This window comes from Pseudoliparis swirei, chromosome 23 (genome assembly GCF_029220125.1).
Source record: "Pseudoliparis swirei isolate HS2019 ecotype Mariana Trench chromosome 23, NWPU_hadal_v1, whole genome shotgun sequence".
Classification (NCBI taxonomy): Eukaryota; Metazoa; Chordata; class Actinopteri; order Perciformes; family Liparidae; genus Pseudoliparis; species Pseudoliparis swirei.
In genome coordinates, this window is record NC_079410.1 from 233,742 (window position 1) to 251,237 (window position 17,496).

The window sequence follows — 17,496 nt, forward strand, 5'->3', positions numbered from 1 at the left end:
TGAGACCAGATATCCCTGTGTTTTACAACAAGTGGCTCTGCTTTGTAATCTCCATCTATCCCCCCAAACTAAAAAGTGATCACCCAAGCATCATCTTTGATCTAATAAAGATATTTCCATTTTTACTATGCATTTAATAATATTATGCATCACTGCAGAAGCAATACCTCTACTTCACTCATATTGGTGTGTGACTTGGATCAATGATGGGTTGCCTTTTTTCACATATACTTTTAGATCATATTATAAATAATAATTGGTTATTGATAACACAGCAGGGACTCTCTAAAAGTCCTATTTGTCCGAAAAATGTGTCCGATTTCACAATCTGTTTTTAATTATTTTTATGCAGCTATAGATTTGAAGTAATGCTTTTATTCTGAAAACATAATTTCCCTCCAACAGAACAAAGCGAACACTTCCGGTTTGTGTGAGGCGGAACAAGCGGCCCGAGGAGGGAACAAAGAATGATTTACTGAGTATGTTTACGCAGTTTCCAACATAAATACTTGAAATATGTTAGATATTTATAATGCTGTGACTCTGGTGTAAAACACTACGTAAAATGTAATTGTTTACCATTATATAACTACGATAGTATGTGTAGCTAGCATGCACGATGGCATGTTAGCCGGAGTTTGTATTGTTCGTTAGCCTAGCTTCAAACCTAGGCTACTACGGTTCCAACCTCTGGAAAACTGAGCACACTTCTCACGTGTCAAACAGTTTGTTTTAGGAATTATAGGACGTTTGCGATCTATGAATTCGATACCATCAATATTATTGTGGGGTAAATGGCCTCTTTGTTTTAGCAGGTTTAGCATTAGCTAGAATGCCAAGCAGTTAAGGGATGCGTTTACGTGCCACTCGGCCGATTGGGATCTCTTCGTCGTTATTGTCCTTGGATTTAAAACCATTTATTTAGTCTTTATTCCGCTACAGATTGCGTTTTTGTAGTTGATATGTGTGTGTGACTGATGTATGTTCTCATCCAGGTTTATCGATATGGAAATCGCCTGCTCTACTTAGTGTTGTCTCCAGCCACGATGTCAAGTAAGTAAACCTTCATGTTGCTTATAGGAAAAAGGAAAGTCCTCTAAATTAGTTTTGTTCCTATTCTCGATAGGAACCACCAGTGAATAGTGAACACATTTCCTCTGACATAACATAAAGAGTAGTATAAAATAATTCTATTTACTTCAATTCCCAATTATGAGGGAAGATAGCCTCAAAAAACCTTTTCACAACTAAATACAGTCCAGCATCCACCGCCAGTCTTCCAGAAAGACAAAATACATACTATTTGTCAAAGAAAAATGGTGTACTTCCTTGTGAAGAGTGCAGTGTATGACAAAACCCATGGTTTGGATCAGATCACGTTTCACGAGTCAGGGATTTGATCAGAAAACCAAGCTTTTGAAAATGCTTGCAACAAAGATTACTGATCATTGATGAATGGTATCCACCAATACACATCTGTGTTGTTGGATACCGTCAGTGTGTACACTGTTAAACATTTGATCCTTTTACTTTCATTGCAGTCATCTACCGTGTTTTTAAAATCTCATTTTTATTGATTTAATTGTGAAAAGCTTCAAGAAATATTTGTAAAAATACACAATCTTAACAGATTAATAATCTTGTTATGTTTCGGTAGTGACACTTTTCCGGAGAAGAAAACCATTCCAGCAATATATATATATATATACGGACAATGTTTTTGAGGGAAAACATCCAAACAAAAAATATTTCCAACCTGACTTTGAACCATGCATTAAAAAAACAAGAGATTGCTTTTTAATTTGCATTAATAGTTTTCCTTATTATAGATTAGCTGCTCAGTGCTAATAAAAACAGTTTAGCACTTAATTGGCACTTATAGCATTTTGTAGTTTGGCTTTCTTGAAGAAATTTAACTTTTTTTATTATTCTTGTTCTGAGTTTGAATGCACTTATTGTAACTTTTTTGTTGTTGATAAAAAGCGTCAGCTACATTAAATGTAGTGTAAAAGATAGGTCATAATGCTCTTTATTGTATACTGCTTTATAAACACATTTTTCAAACAATGTGATTTCTCACCTAACTACATTTTGTCTTTATCATTTACCACGGCCCCAAACCAAGTAAACAAAGCATGTTGTTGTAATAGCCGACCAACGTTCCTTTCTCTCTCTCTCGCAGAACGACCATCCTACGTCCCTCCCCCGCCCCCTGCCCCGGCAGCAGTAAGTGTCCAAACCTCCGCTTTCACTGTGTAGTGGCCAGAGGGCCATGTTACTTCTGTACACTTTGTTTTCCTTTTATAGTTTTCTTTCTTGATGTCTTTGCTCTCTCCACATTTTTTTGAAATATTGCTTTTATTTTTTTTCTCTCTCTCTGATTGCGAGGAAGTTTTTCAGCTCCATCATCGCTCTCGCTGCTGCTGTTTTTTTTACTATCATACCACCACTCAATTAAGTTCTTGCACAGGAATGTGCTTTCATGAATTCCAAGTGATTTTAGGATAGTATGTTTTCTTTCCATCAAATATCAGAGTTTAGTACATGTGTACAGTTCTAGACATTATGCTTGTTTTGATGCTGTTCACTTCCTTATATCCGGTAGCGGGGGGTGGCGCTGCTCACGGTTGAAATGCAATGTTGGGCTCACATGGCTAATTAAATGCAACTTTGGCTGACCAACGTGTCGGGGGGCCTGCGCTTTTCACAAGGACCTGTTTTCACATGCAACATTCACATTGTGAATTCTGATTGCCAGCCTGGTGGCCAGTTGCCCTTTTTTTTTTTTGTCTTGCATGATGACATCATGGAAAACAAACAAGAAAAACCAAATGCGCATAAATGTTCACGTTTTCCCTTTTCACTTTATTTATGTTTATCCCTCTTCCTCTTGTTTGTGAGCCATTTCTCATTCGTGTTTTGTCTCATTTGTCTTTCCATCAGCAATTGCCTTCCACCCCGGGGTTTGTGGGCTACAACCCTTACAGCCATCTGGCCTACAACAACCTCCGGCTGGGAGGGAGCTCCGGAGGCTCCAGCAGGGTAATGAATTAACGGAGAGATTTGGACAAATAAATCAGACCACGGGCTGGGTCAGGATAAGAGGGAGGGTTCTAAGAGACTGTCTGGATAAAATATAGAGGCTCAGATGGGAAAGGGTCCGGGTTCTGTTCAGTTGGGTTAGCGGCTTATTTACAGTTTCTTTTTCAAACAGTCACCATAATTCCCCTGGTCATAAAGTTAAATATGACACAGTTGGGAGCAGTGCATTAAAGTAAATTAACTAGAGTTGGTCATTTCAAATAATTGCCTGTACAAATTAGGGGAGTTTTGTCAGTTTCCCAAAAGCATATTTTTTTATAACATTTGACATTTTCCAGACTTTTTAAACGGTTTCAAATCTGGTCACAGCCATTCATGACTCAAAACTTTTAATTCCGCTTCGCCAAACATTGGCTGCCATTCTGTTGGAAAGTAAAAAGTACGGTGGAAACGTATAAATTGCTGAGGAAACAACCAAATCCGTATGATGGATGGTTCTTGGACTATTTTTTTGGTGGTGCGTGAGCTTCCAGCGCGCAGAAAAGCATGACTGCCTAACGCCCCGGAGGACTTGTCACGAGCTGCTAATTCATGCAGGGCTCCAGACTAACTTTTTTTACTAGGAGCACAGTGGCCCCTAACTTAAAATTTTAGGGGCGCAAGCAGAAAATTTAGGGGCGCACACAGGGTTTTTCCTGGGTCAAAATGGGTCTTCGGTGCTCCCCAAATAAAATGTTTGCGCGCTGTCTATTCGTGCAGGTCGAGCTATTGAGTGAGTGATCAGCAGCTGGCCGCTCTGTCCATTCACGCACCTCACTGTTGTGTATTGATCAGACAAGAAGACACGCTTATCAACTCCAGTGTTTCCCCTACCATTATAACAGGGTGAAATCTCCACCCGCCACTCTGTAATTTTCGTCTACCCCCGTCAACAATTCTCGGCTCGCGTGACAGAGCGATGCGCGCACCGACATCGAAGTTCTGCCGTGATGAGCGCACACGGGTGAGCACACTCTCACCACCCCCCACCCATTGATTGAATGCATTCATATAAAGCAGTTTCTTTTAGGAAACGGAATCAAAAATAAATATTACTATGCAGCACGTTCTCTTTTCAATACCATCTAGGGTTTGATGATGTTATGATTAGAGATGCACCGATCAGGTTTTTGGTGCCGATCACCGATCACTGAAATCAGTATCTGCCGATCACCGATAATACCGATCACCGAGTCGATTGAAGCATTCTATTTATTGTGTAGCATTATTGCCTAGGACTATGAGGAAATACATATATAAAGCAACTCAAACATTAAAGAAATTACAGATTTCTTTAAACATTTAGGACTTTTACTTTGAAAAATGTCCTAATTGATACATTAAAATTGTTTGATTGCTATTGTAGGATTTCAGATATGTATGGAACACATCTGCATTATTCATTTCCTGGAACTCTTGGGAAATCTATATACAGGACTTTTCTTAACATACAAAAGTCTGACTAATTTTATAAACTCTTCCTTGGTCCAGTAAAATGTTTTAATGTTAGCATAATTTAAGCTAAATCTCAGAAATGATCTATAAAGATACATCAGTTCATTGTTTACTTTTATATGTTCGTGTATGATTTGTCGACATCTTATTTTGATAAACGGATGTTGTTTCACGTGGTTCTTTCCGCTAACTTTGCAAAACCGGATGTTGTCACTTAGATCCTTCCACTAACTTTATCAAAATCCTCGCGCGCTCCTGATCGAATGCGTTTACCGTGAGCGACAGTGTATAGGGGCTCAGACATGTGAGAGTCGGCTGAGTTGACCCAAAGATTCAACTCGGGGGACGGGGACGCCGCTCGGTGGTGAGGATCCCCTCGTGGACCTCTCACTCTGCGGCCCTCGCCCTCGTTGTGTCTCCGCTGCGGTGCGCCTCTTTTCACACATTAGCCCCCCCTCCCCCGCGCTCACACACAGGCCAGCCTTCTGCTTCGGTTTTCGTCTCCTTTCTTCTTCTTCTGGAGTTAATGTCGGTTAGCAAACCAGTCATTCAGGCATTACCGCTAACTATAGTGGGCTGAAGTGTAGAACAAGTTTGTCAGCAACAAAAATATTTAATAACAAAAAAAAGAAATCTGCTAATTTACTGGTCGCGCATGCGCGAGTTGATGACAAATTTACTCGCATTGTGTCTAATTTTAGGCGCAAAATGCGACCAATTGGTCGCAGTCTGGAGCCCTGTCATGACATATTCATACACTACTTTACAACCTCTATTCAAGCCCTGTCGATAAAACTGACTCATGGGGAGAGCGTCTGTCCCGTAACCACACGGTACCGGTTCGATCCCCGCTCTCCCCATAGTTCATGTTGACGTGTCCTTGAGCAAGGCACTGAACCCCCAGTTGCTCCCCGGGCTCAAGCCCACTGCTCCGTAATAACTGAGGATGGGTCGAATGCAGAGAAGAATTTCCCCACGGGAATGAATAAAAGATTCAGTATTTTTATTGTTATTAATTATAATGAAACGAGGGTTAAATATTTGAATTGCTGGCAAAATAGAAATTCAAATGTAGATCTTTAGTACCTCCGGTTTCTGAAGTTTAAAAACAAATGAGCTCTTTGTCAAACCCTCAGACATGTTAATAGTGCTTTTATAACTACTTCTTTGGTCGACAAATCACCTTCATCTCAGTCGGGTAACCTCTGCCTGCTTTCTTGGAGTGAGATGAAGTTTTAAAAATGTCTCTACACGACCATTTGATTTATCACATGGGGGTACAATCTGAAAAAAACCTGTAGATCATGATGTCATCTCACTTGGGGTGGATTTTTTCACATTTCTATTAGTGGCGTTGCATAGACACAAATTAGAGTTCAATGTTTTCACGGCAAGCGGGTGGATTTTACTTTTAAGACTGAAATGGGCCAGACGGTCCGTCCCCTCCCAGCATCACCTGTAGTTCCCGTTATCACATTCTATAGCTTCATGAATATTTGCCCCACTTTTTGTAATACAAATGACGATATGCTTTTTGTTGACTGATTTGTTTGATCCCTTGTTTGGCCTACTTTTGAACAGCCTGCTGGATGATAATTCAGGACCGTTTTTAGAATGATGTATAGTCATGTTTACACCTCTTTAATTTGCCTTCATCCGAGCTTCAACATGACCAGACCATACTCAGCTGGGGGTCTTATTTATAAACCGCGGAACTGTTTGCGGGGACAATCAGTGGTATCGACCACTCATTCAAAAAGGACCAAAGTAGATTTGATAGGTGAACACAATGTTATTACCTTCGCATTGAAAATGCGGGAGGTTATGTTTTGATCGCCATGTATTTATTTATTTGTATGCGTGTTACTCGCATAACTCAAAAAGTATTAAACCGAATCGCATGAAATTTGGTGGGATGATTGGTTATTATCCGGGGACCATTTGATTAGATTTTGTGGTCGATCGGGTCAAAGGTCAAGGTCATGAAAAGGTCAACATATTCTTGAATCGCATGAAATTTGGTGGGATGATTGGTTATTATCCGGGAACCATTTTAATAGATTTTGGGTCGATCGGGTCAAAGGTCAAGGTCATGAAAAGGTCAACATCTTATTTTTACCATAGCGCGGTCAATTTGTATCCAATTGGCATGCAACTAATGCCAAAATGTTCATAATTCAATGCCCAATCTTGTGATATGCGAAGGTATGCGCTCTACCGAGTGCCTATTCTAGTTCGCTCATGTTTTCTTATGGCGTTGTAAGGAGGGCGGATAATGACGCTACGGAGTGGCCGGGAAAAAAAGCCGTCACTGGCTTTATTGCCACACATTGTTAATTTGCACAATCCTAATGGGCAGGTGATGGAGGTGAGGTGACCATCACCGTGGTTACACCGCAGCTATCTGATGTGTTGAAGGTCACCGGGGCAGTTTACAGTGTGTCTGTGTACACGATGCTGTATCTGTCATCATGAAAATGGTACATGGTGAAGATTATTAGAAGATTATGGGAAACTGCTGAAGCTCTGTTCTGCAGCTCTCTATCGCTGGTTGCTGATATTTTACGGATGATGATTTAATCCGTATGACCACGAGTGTCGGTAGTTCGACCCTCTGCTCTGAGGAGACGGTGCTGATAAAAACATGACGCAAAATATGGTTTGTTTTGTTCATATCGGTTACTGAAATGTGCTTATTGTTAGCTACAGGAACACTGCTGCTTTGACTGTTACGGATAAGGAGAATATGTAAGTGCAGAGTAGCATCACACGTGAAGTGAAACGTTAGAGGCAGCATTATACGTATCACTTTATACTAAAGTGTTTGTGCGCATGGTTCAGAGTTTCTGTCAGGCGATCACATTCTCATCCAGTTTGTTTTTATGGATTACAGCGTTGGCCTCCTTCGGGAGAACAGTTCTAAATCAGACCCCAGTGGTTTTCTGACCGTGTTTTTATTTTGCTTTTCTCCTCTCTCTCTCTAACCTGTTTGTCCCTTTTCCGTTTTATGTTGTCTCCTTCTTCCCCTCCAACCTCTCATCCCCACTTTTCTCTTCTTCTTCTCTGCCCTCCCTTGCCTCTCTTCCCGCCACAGAACTCCTCGGGGATCACCGTCCCAAAGCCGCCCAAGCCTCCAGACAAGCCCCTGATGCCTTACATGCGGTACAGCCGGAAGGTAAGCAGGAAGGTAAGACACCCATCCACGGTGTCTGCTTTTACTGCTTGTCCTCCCATCCCCCGAACCAGTTGCAGGGGGTTTTAGGGTGGGAAACAGCCAAGCCATGACGCCTTCACCACCACCTCCTCAGCCACCTAGTGGAGTCTCTCCCGTTTGGCTTACAGTAGCCTCCCCGTGTGTGTGTCAACGACAAAGAGAAATGACATCTCCTCGTGTTTGCATGATCTGCTCCGGCCTTCATTTCCCCCCCTCTCTGTGCATGTCGCTTTGCCGCTTCTCTAGTTTTAGACCTACATTCTTTTCACATTGATTTACGGCGTAGAGACAAAATCTATTCAAACTCATGTTCACGTAAAAAAATAAAACTGTGATTCTGTCTTTTTGTAGATTCCATTCCATTTTATCTTTTTGAAACACAGAATCTGCTTTACCCACTACCAAAATGTTATTCTGGCCAATATATTCTAAAGCCAATTTCTTCCTTTTGCACTTTTCCTCCTTTTTATATTCCTGAACTTATTCTCTCTTATAGTACATAACCTGCAGTTTCTCGTGTGTGTGTGTGTGTGTGTGTGTGTGTGTGTGTGTGTGTGTGTGTGTGTGTGTGTGTGTGTGTGTGTGTGTGTGTGTGTGTGTGTGTGTGTGTGTGTGTGTGTGTGTGTGTGTGTGTGTGTGTGTGTGTGTGTGTGTGTGCGCGCGCGCGTGTAAATGCAAGGTGTGGGACCAGGTGAAGGCTTCCAACCCGGACCTGAAGCTGTGGGAGATCGGAAAGATTATCGGAGGGATGTGGAGAGACCTGACCGACGAGGAGAAACAGGATTACCTGAACGAGTACGAAGCCGAGAAGGTGAATAGTTTTGGTGTCGCATATCAAGTGCATACAAATACAACGATGTCCCTTTTTTTTTCTTTTTTCAGTAAGAGTTTAATCCAATCAATTTGAGAGCAATTAAGAAGTCTAAAAGCGGTAACCAGAAATTTAGCAGTTTTCCTTCTTGGACATCAGATTATCATAATTGCCATAGATTTTTATTTTGCCAATGGATTTGTAAGTATTCATTTAGACCAGAGGTAGCCAACACGGTGCCTGCGGGCACCTGGTCGCCCGCAGGGACCACATGAGTCGCCCGCAAGGCATGTTCTAGAAATAGTCAACATTGAGATTGTCCACACAAAAAAAAAAATGTCCATAATCCCCGGGCACTAGGACCGTGGGGAGACTGCTGCGCTGGCTTTCTCACTCTGCAAGTAGTCTCTCAAAGAGAGTCAGGATTACAGCCAATGAGCTGAGCTCAAAGTAAATGATGCAGAGTGAACAGTAAATCCAGGTAGTTACAGAATGTCGGTAGTTAATGAGTGTAATAGTTTTCTCGATTGAATGCAGGGCTCCAGACTAACTTTTTTTACTAGGAGCACAGTGGCCCCTAACTTAAAATTTTAGGGGCGCAAGCAGAAAATTTAGGGGCGCACACTATAAATCGACTTGCAAAGTGTTCCCATCATTTTTTCTTACTGATAAATCCCCCCCCCCCCCCCAGAACGCAATTTTCGGATATTAGTCAGTCGCGCGCAATTCCAGGATGCTATATTTTCATTGGTTGCTGAATTGAATCTTACCCAGATACGGGTTGTTTTCTGATTGGCTATTCTGTAGCCCATTTCTTTTTTTTGATTGGCTGATAAGTGGCACCTCACAGCAGAACTCCAGGGGAGCGCTTGATTCCTCCACGGTGAGGGCAGCGCGGCCAGCTCGTGTTGGCGCGCTGCGGCACATTAAAACATTAAATAGCCGAGAGTTTTTTTCAGCGTGAGAAATACGATGTGTGGCGGGAGTGCGTGACTTAAGACCGAAATGCGTGAGTGTTACGCTCAATGCGTGACACTTGAGAGCCCTGAATTCGGCCTCCTCGGCGCACTGGTTAGCAGCCTCTTGTCTTCTAAATGCGACTGGGAGTGGAGCTGCACTTTCATTGCACAGGTCGCGGCACATTTTATGTTTCAGACTGGCGTTGTTTGATCAGCGTGTCGTGTTTTAATTGTGTAGTGCCAGTCTTTTCAGCACATTTCGTGTTCCCCGCATGTTGTGGGAATCGACAGCAGAATTTACAGTTCATTGAATTGGTCTCCCTGAAATACCTCAGCCAGGTGAACTCGCGCAGCCACTCATCGCGAAAGCTGAATTTCCTGCCTTTTTTCGCCACGACCGTTTCCTCACAATCTGAGTCGGACTCATTCTCGGGATTTGTCTTCTCTATATCATTAGGTTTAGGAAGAAAGTACGAACTGATAGTCCGCTTCGCCATTGTCCATTGTTTACAGGAGACACCGCTATGTAAAATCTTTGGATTTGCGCGATAACCCCCAAGACCCGCCTCTTTTCACACATTAGCCTATAACCGTGGTCATCCCCCCCCCCCCTTTCTTCTTCTTCTGGAGTTAATGTCGGTTAGCAAACCAGTCATTCAGGCATTACCGCTAACTATAGTGGGCTGAAGTGTAGAACAAGTTTGTCAGCAACAAAAATATTTAATAACAAAAAAATAAAAAATCTGCTAATTTACTGGTCGCGCATGCGCGAGTTGATGAAAAATTTACTCGCGCTGTGTCTAATTTTAGGCGCAAAATGCGACCATTTGGTCGCAGTCTGGAGCCCTGGAATGGTATATTAGACACTGAACTAGTTCATCTTTAACTCAGTCATAGAGTCCAAATGAGCATAAAATATCACTATGACCCTGAAATTCTGTCTCGAACAGGTCTTTAAAAAAAAGTGCCGCACTGCGCGTGCAAACGTAATTCTGCTTGTTAGTATTAGGGCCTGAACACGGACAGCTGGTGCAGAGGACCTATTCTTCTTAAAATCTTTAGTATTACTGTACGTGTCTTCGGCACAATCTGTGTTCTTAATCAGAATGTTGGTCAGAACAATCAAGTTTCGGGACGTTTATATCAAACAAGTAGCCCTTCTTTTGTACCCTTGAAGTAGCTCTCGGTGTCAAAATGGTTGGTGACCCCTGATTTAGACAGTAGTAGAAGAATAGTTTCACCTGGTGATGGATCACAATGAAAACGATGTTTACAAAAGACAGATGATGAAGTGATTTTAAATCTCAGGAACGCCTGGAGGGAATTTCTTCAAACTTGGAACTCAGCCACCACGTAAACTGATTAGTTGTTGGGGGTCACTGACTGTCACCTCCCAAACATGTGTTTGGCTATAATCAAGAATTCATATGCCAATTATGACAATTTCACATAATATATATATATAATGGAATAAAATGGTGATATTTTTATATATATATATATTAGGGCTGTCAATCGATTAAAAAAATTTAACTAATTAATCGCACATTTTGAAATTAAATTCAAAGCGATTAAAAGTTTTTTTCTCTTCTAAAGACTAAATCTTCTAAATGAACGAGTAATCCCTTCAGACAGCGTGTATTTCAGACACTTGTTTAATTGTATTCTTTTTTAAAGACACAACTTCACACAGCTGTGTTTTCAAAGAGGCTCCTACCTATAAAGTGCCAGCGAGGTATTTAATATCGTGGATGATAAATTGTTTCTTCAGTGAAACATCCAGATTAGTAAGAAAAGGTGCATTTGAGACCCCATTGGTCCTGTCATCATTAACATTGAACAACAGCAGAACCAGTGGCCTTGGTAAACTGACAAATATGTCACATTAACCCTTTGGAGGCTGGGGGCATTTTCTCGATTTTTAAATTCACCTTTTAAAGTCTTTTGCATGTGACACATCCCAGTGTTTCCCCCACCATTCTATCAGGGTGAGGCCCCGCCCCCCTGTAATTTTCTCTATAGCGCCAGATTACAGCAGAAGTAATGTAAGGTTATTTTCTTCAAGACGTCTTTGTTCTTTTATTAAACTAAACGTCTGTTGTTGGTCAGCAGCATGTCATTCTGTCTCGACGTGTCGGTCACTCTTCTCAGCTCTCCGTCCCGCGCGCCGCAGAGCTCCATGTCGGCGTGTCTGCGGAGCCAAAAAAACCGTCACCTGCACCTTCCGCCCCGCGTCACCGACACGTCGCCCTCTGCTTCTCTGTGAATATCGAGGAGCAGACGGGAGGAAGGAGGCGGACTGCCGCGGCCTGACACTCACAGGAGTGCAACAACTTCAACGACACCGGAAGTAAACAAAGTTGCGTTAATTGCGCTAAAATATTTTAGTGCGTTAATCGCGGCCAAATTATTCGCATAGATTAACGCGTTAACGCTGACAGCCCTAATATATATATATATATTAGTGCCGGGCAAAGATGAAAAAAATTTAATTGATTAATCGCAGGGTTTTTCTGTGATTAATCATATTATGCGCAAAATTAAATAATGAATTAAAAAAAAAATGTTATTGGAACAATATAACTCTCAGAGCAACAGCAAGTTAACAAGTATACACATCAGTTTTATTTTCTGAACTGTACGGTGTACCCATAACGGTGGTTACCTAGCGACGTCCAGTGAGAGCAACCGTTGGTGCACGTTGTAACGCAGCCATGTTTGTAGTCCGCTCTGTTTCATACAACGTCTGTATTCTCCTGACCACGGTGCGTCTTGAGGGAAGCTCATACAGGGCGTCATTGGTCAGATTCTCAGGACGCTCCTCAGACATTTCAGGCGTACTCATGTCTGAAGAACAGACATTCAGACATGTTCAGACATGTCTACAGCCATCACAAATTCATCCAAGATACAAATACATCCTTCAACTTATTACTACAATGGCTTGTAGGAAACAGCCCATCTGGATCAGATGGGCTGTCATATAATGTATTCTTTTCTCTCTCCTCTCAGATTGAGTACAACGACTCGTTGAAGGCCTACCACAGCTCGCCGGCCTACCTGGCGTACGTCAACGCTAAGAACCGGGCTGAGGCCGCCATGGAGGAGGAGAGCCGACAGAGGCAGACTCGCATGGACAAAGGAGAGCCGTACATGAGCATCCAGCCCGCTGAAGACCCGGATGGTAAGTTGTAGTTCTGGATGTTTCATGATGCCAGAACGACTCCTTTAAGAACCACAGGTTGCTCCCTGTTGTCGCAGCAGCCCACTGCTCCCAATCGGATAGTTTACATTAATATGGTCAACTTTCATGCATGTATTTGTATGGATACGAGTGTACTACGTGTAGCGGACCCCAGCCCGGACAATAGTGAAGCGTGCTGATGTTTCCAGAATTTACTTTATTCATGTTTTCCCACGAGACTTGTTGACGAATATAAATTTAAGTGTTTCTTTTTCCATTTAATTTCCAGAAATCACTGTAACGGTGCGGTCACACCAAAAGCGAAACTATTTTTCGCTTTTGGTGTGACCAATTGATAAACGTCTCTCTACTTCCTGTCAAGCCGGAAAAACTTCTAAATAAAAAGGATCGGAAACGTACAAAGTAATTTACAAAATAAAGGCTTACGGGAAGTAGTCAACATATTAACGGAGCTTCTCAGTCATTTACACTACGCTTTACAGTTTTAGTTTTTGAAACGTTTAACGGGTCATTATTGGATGGACGTCTGCCGAGCGCGTGTGACCCTCCTCCCCCATAGTGGACTGTTACGGGTGCTCTATTTATGTTATCTCATTTCCTCCGCCCAGACTACGATGATGGCTTCTCAGTGAAGCATACAGCAGCCGCTCGCTTCCAGAGAAACCACCGGCTCATCAGCGACATCCTCAGCGAGATCGTGGTGCCCGACGTCCGCTCGGTGGTCACCACGGCCCGCATGCAGGTCCTCAAGAGGCAGGTCCAGTCCCTCATGGTGCACCAGGTAGGTGGCGGAGGGGAGGAGAGGGGTGGAGCTCGGTAGTTTGGTACCGGACATCCGTGTCTCTCGTATGTTTCAGAGGAAGCTGGAAGCTGAACTTCTGCAGATTGAGGATCGCCACCAGGACAAGAAGAGACGCTTCCTGGAGACCACCGACTCGTTCAACACTGAACTCAAGCGGGTACAACGTGACTTTTATTTACATCTTGAGACGGCTGAGTGAGAAGCAAGGAGGAGGTTTTATTCTATTCTATTCTATTCAATTCAGTTTATTTGTATAGCCCAGGGGTCAGGAACCTTTTTGTCTGGGAGAGCCATAAAAGCCAAATATTTCTAAATATATTTCATTGAGAGCCATATAGTATTTTTAATGTATAATCAATTAAATATGTCTTGCTTTTAATGCGACTTCTGGTGCTGCATGACCCTACGGGGGGGGGGGGGGGGGCAATGACATGCTGCTGTAGAGACGATCAATAAAAGACGTTTAGTTTAATAAAAGAACAAAGACGTCTTTAAGAAAAGGACCGTAAATTACTTCTGCTGATAGAGAAAATTACAGGGGGGCGGGCGGAGTTTTTTTTTTTTTTACTCAAAATTGTCGTGAAGGACAGATTTGGAGTTAAAACACATTCAATGAATATGACAGTGTATGAAGAGTTGGTAGTCGGCATATTCCACGATCCAGACCTCCACGATCCATCAGGCAGATGGAGGTAGAGAGGAGGAGTGGGCGGAGTCTTAACAGTGGGCGGAGTCTCAACAGGGCAGTGGCGTAGTTGGTAGCAGGAATTCCACGATCCAGACCTCGATTATCCATCAGGCAGATAGGATCTATGACGTCTTCTAGAAAGCTAAACCTCCTTCTAGAACAATGTGTACAATGACTAAATGTGAACCTGAAACTTAAGGATGATTGTTACTCGTATTGTCTGCAGTGAATTCTCACATTCTGTTTTATAGAGTTTCCTTGGATGCATGTTTTCACGTCCAGTTTCTTTACTTAACTTTGTGTCTCTGCATTCAATCGGAGGACATCTTGAGGTTAATTTGTAAATGTGGAATTGAGGTTTTTGTAGAAGCCGTTGTTTCACTATTGTTGCCCCTCCATCTCCAGCTTTGCGGTCAGAAGGTCGAGGTGGACATGGAGAAGCTGGCCGCAGAGATGGCCGTTGCCGAAGAGGCCGCCCGGCGCCGGGCGGAGGAGAGGGAGCGAGAGGCGGCCGAGCAAGCGGAGAAAGCCGCCGCTCAGCAGCAGCAGCAGGAGGCGGCTGGAAGCAAAGCTGCAGAGCAGGGCGGGGCCAATGCTAGCACCACCGCTAACCCCACCTCAGGGACCAAGGAGGAGGACACGCCCACACCAATGGAGACGGGTACCTGCAGTGTCTTAAATGCTTAAAACAAACATTTAAATGTTCATCCAAAAGTTTTGGACAAGTCATGGAAATTTGTTATATTCATGAGTTCATTTACGCAGTTTGATTAAAAGAATATGTATTTATTTAAATATTTATTAATAAGAATAAGTATTTATATAAATATGTACTCTTTTAATCAGACATTCATTTGTGTCATTTAAGGTATACTCTTAAGATTTCACAAAATGTTTGGTCGTAGAAATTTGGTTGGAAGTCCTGGAAGTCCATTGGTCAACATGTGTATGAACCCTGATTTAAGAATTTGGAAAAATAACACGATTAAACAATTGAACCGTTGCGAAAAACCAAACTCTTTTGAAAGCTGTCCATCTCAAACGGGCACCAGAGTGTTTAGAGCTCTGGACGTGGCGGAGAAATAAGAGACGATTAAACGTATTGTTTTAGTTTTCTCTTAATTATTGGCGTGAATAACGCGCCACTGTTCCCCGGAGTGAGCTCGACTGTGCAGTCATACACGAAGACGGGTTTGGACCTAAATGTGTTAATTGGTCTTCGTCGCGCATGAAAAGAACTGGAGTGTCGTTTGATCAACTCTGGCGTGGCGCTGGATACTTTTTGTGTCGCTGGCCAGACGGCGGCAGGCTGAGCTGAGGCTGCTCTCCTTCCAGCGTCGTGGTGGTCAAACCTCTACGCTCTGACCTCTGACCTCTCTCTCGTCCCTCCCCAGATGAGGTGGCGCCTGCAGAGCCCTCGTCGGACCCTCCGCTCGCTCCACCTCCTCTGTCTGACCCCGCCTCTGATAAAGCGACCCCTCTCCCCGAGCCGCCGCCGCCTCGGGAGACCGGCAGCTCCCCCAGTGACGACGGCAGGAGCAGCATGGCCCCGCCCTCCTCGGACAGCAACGCCGGAGCGGCGACGCCCGACGCCCCGGCGACTCAGGAAGCCAACTCTACCGCCCCGAATGCGGCCGCGGCGCCTCCGCCGCCCCCTCCCTCAGAAGAGCCGGCCGCTCCGCCGCCGCTGCTCCCCGCCGGCCAGAGCGGCCAACAGTACGATGCGTAATCGTCCGTTAGATACGCCGTGGCAACTCTAGAGGTCCTCCCCGTGCTGCGGCGCTCCCGTCCTCCTCTTCTGGGCGGAGCGGCGGCGATGCGTTGAAGTGAGACGTGTGTGGTGGCTGAACAGTTGAGGCTCCGATAGTACGATCAATAACTAGATAACATGCCGAAGGGTTTATCAGCCGGACTCGGTTGGGGGGGAATTTAGGATGTCGCTAACTTTGTGTTTCGATATGCTTGGCATGATGGAAATAATTGATGTCACTGTGTGTGTGTGTGTGTGTGTGTGTGTGTGTGTGTGTGTGTGTGTGTGTGTGTGTGTGTGTGTGTGTGTGTGTGTGTGTGTGTGTGTGTGTGTGTGTGTGTGTGTGTGTGTGTGTGTGTGTGTGTGTGTGTGTGTGTGTGTGTGTGTGTGTGTGTGTGTGTGTGTGTGCGCAAACATTCCTCTCTTATAATCATGTCACTTGATGGATTTTCTAAGCATATAACATAAACCACATCCAGACTTGAGAGCAGATACTAGGCGTCGCCCCCTCAGCGTCACTACAGGGGGCTCCTGCTTGAAGTTCAACCTCCATCGGAAAAAAATCGTTCGATATATTTCCAGGTTGGCAGTCGGTTAATTTCAGGCAGATTATGAATGATCAACGTCTGTGCATTATTTCTGTTGATTCTACATCGTTCCATCAGACTTCTCTCGCTGGCGCCAGCAGGGGGTGTTTGTGCTGTTGCTAGTATCTCTGAGTTGATGTATAAACCTTTAAATCAGACCTTTAACAAGACCGCCTCCCCCTCCCTCAGAAGACCCCCATCCCCCGACCACCACCACCAATATAGAACTATTACCGTTACCACTCATTTGTGTTGGGGATGTAGGTGATTCCTTTTTAGAATAATATACCCAAATTCAGCCTTTTGTATTAAACGTGGATTGGGCGACCGTCTCCAGATCTGAAGTTAGTAAATTTGTTATTATTGGTGCGATTCAACAATTAGTCGTGGCTTAGAGGAAAGCTGTATGAAATCTTTAATTGTAGAACCAAGAAATGTAACTAATGAAATGATAGGCGCAATGCAATGTGCTTTAAAAAATATATATAGCTGTTGATATGAAATGTCTTGCAATCGAGTGTAAACACATTGACATCACTTGTGTGGAGAAAGCTGCCATACCCAGTCAGCATCTAATTAAAATGATCCATTTTAAAGACCATGTTTCTCCTCTCCGCTGCATCAGAACTCCACGAGCTCAGTCCTGTGTGCACTTCAAGGACTGTTTTTCCTACTTGAATTGGACTGTTTTTAGTAATATGCCTGTTTTTGCATCTTTCTTTTGTACTGTCTGGACTTATCAAGCCAATAAAGAGCCTTTCTCAGTCCTTGGTGCCATGTGCTCTTCTTCTGCTAGATCTTCTGATATTTAAATCATATTTTCTCTTAATTTGGCCGTCATTCTGAACTCTGATTTTTAGGTATTCAAAGTGAGCGTAAAACAAATGTTTAGCTTTTTGTATTTTAACACTAGTATTTGGGTCTTCAGCATTGAGAAAGGAAAT

At 43.4% G+C, this 17,496-nt stretch overlaps 1 protein-coding gene across 1 annotated transcript; it reads left to right on the forward strand.

The window, feature by feature from the left end:
• Positions 1-396: 396 nt before the first annotated feature.
• smarce1 (SWI/SNF related, matrix associated, actin dependent regulator of chromatin, subfamily e, member 1) lies at positions 397-17,319 on the forward strand. Its single transcript, XM_056406308.1, has 11 exons — positions 397-479; positions 996-1,053; positions 2,183-2,226; positions 2,944-3,042; positions 7,631-7,723; positions 8,430-8,561; positions 12,533-12,704; positions 13,334-13,506; positions 13,583-13,684; positions 14,621-14,876; positions 15,610-17,319. The coding sequence occupies exons 2-11, from the start codon at positions 1,047-1,049 to the stop codon at positions 15,942-15,944; spliced, it is 1,413 nt and encodes a 470-aa protein (XP_056262283.1). The 5' UTR covers positions 397-479; positions 996-1,046; the 3' UTR covers positions 15,945-17,319.
• The last annotated feature ends 177 nt before the right edge of the window (positions 17,320-17,496 follow it).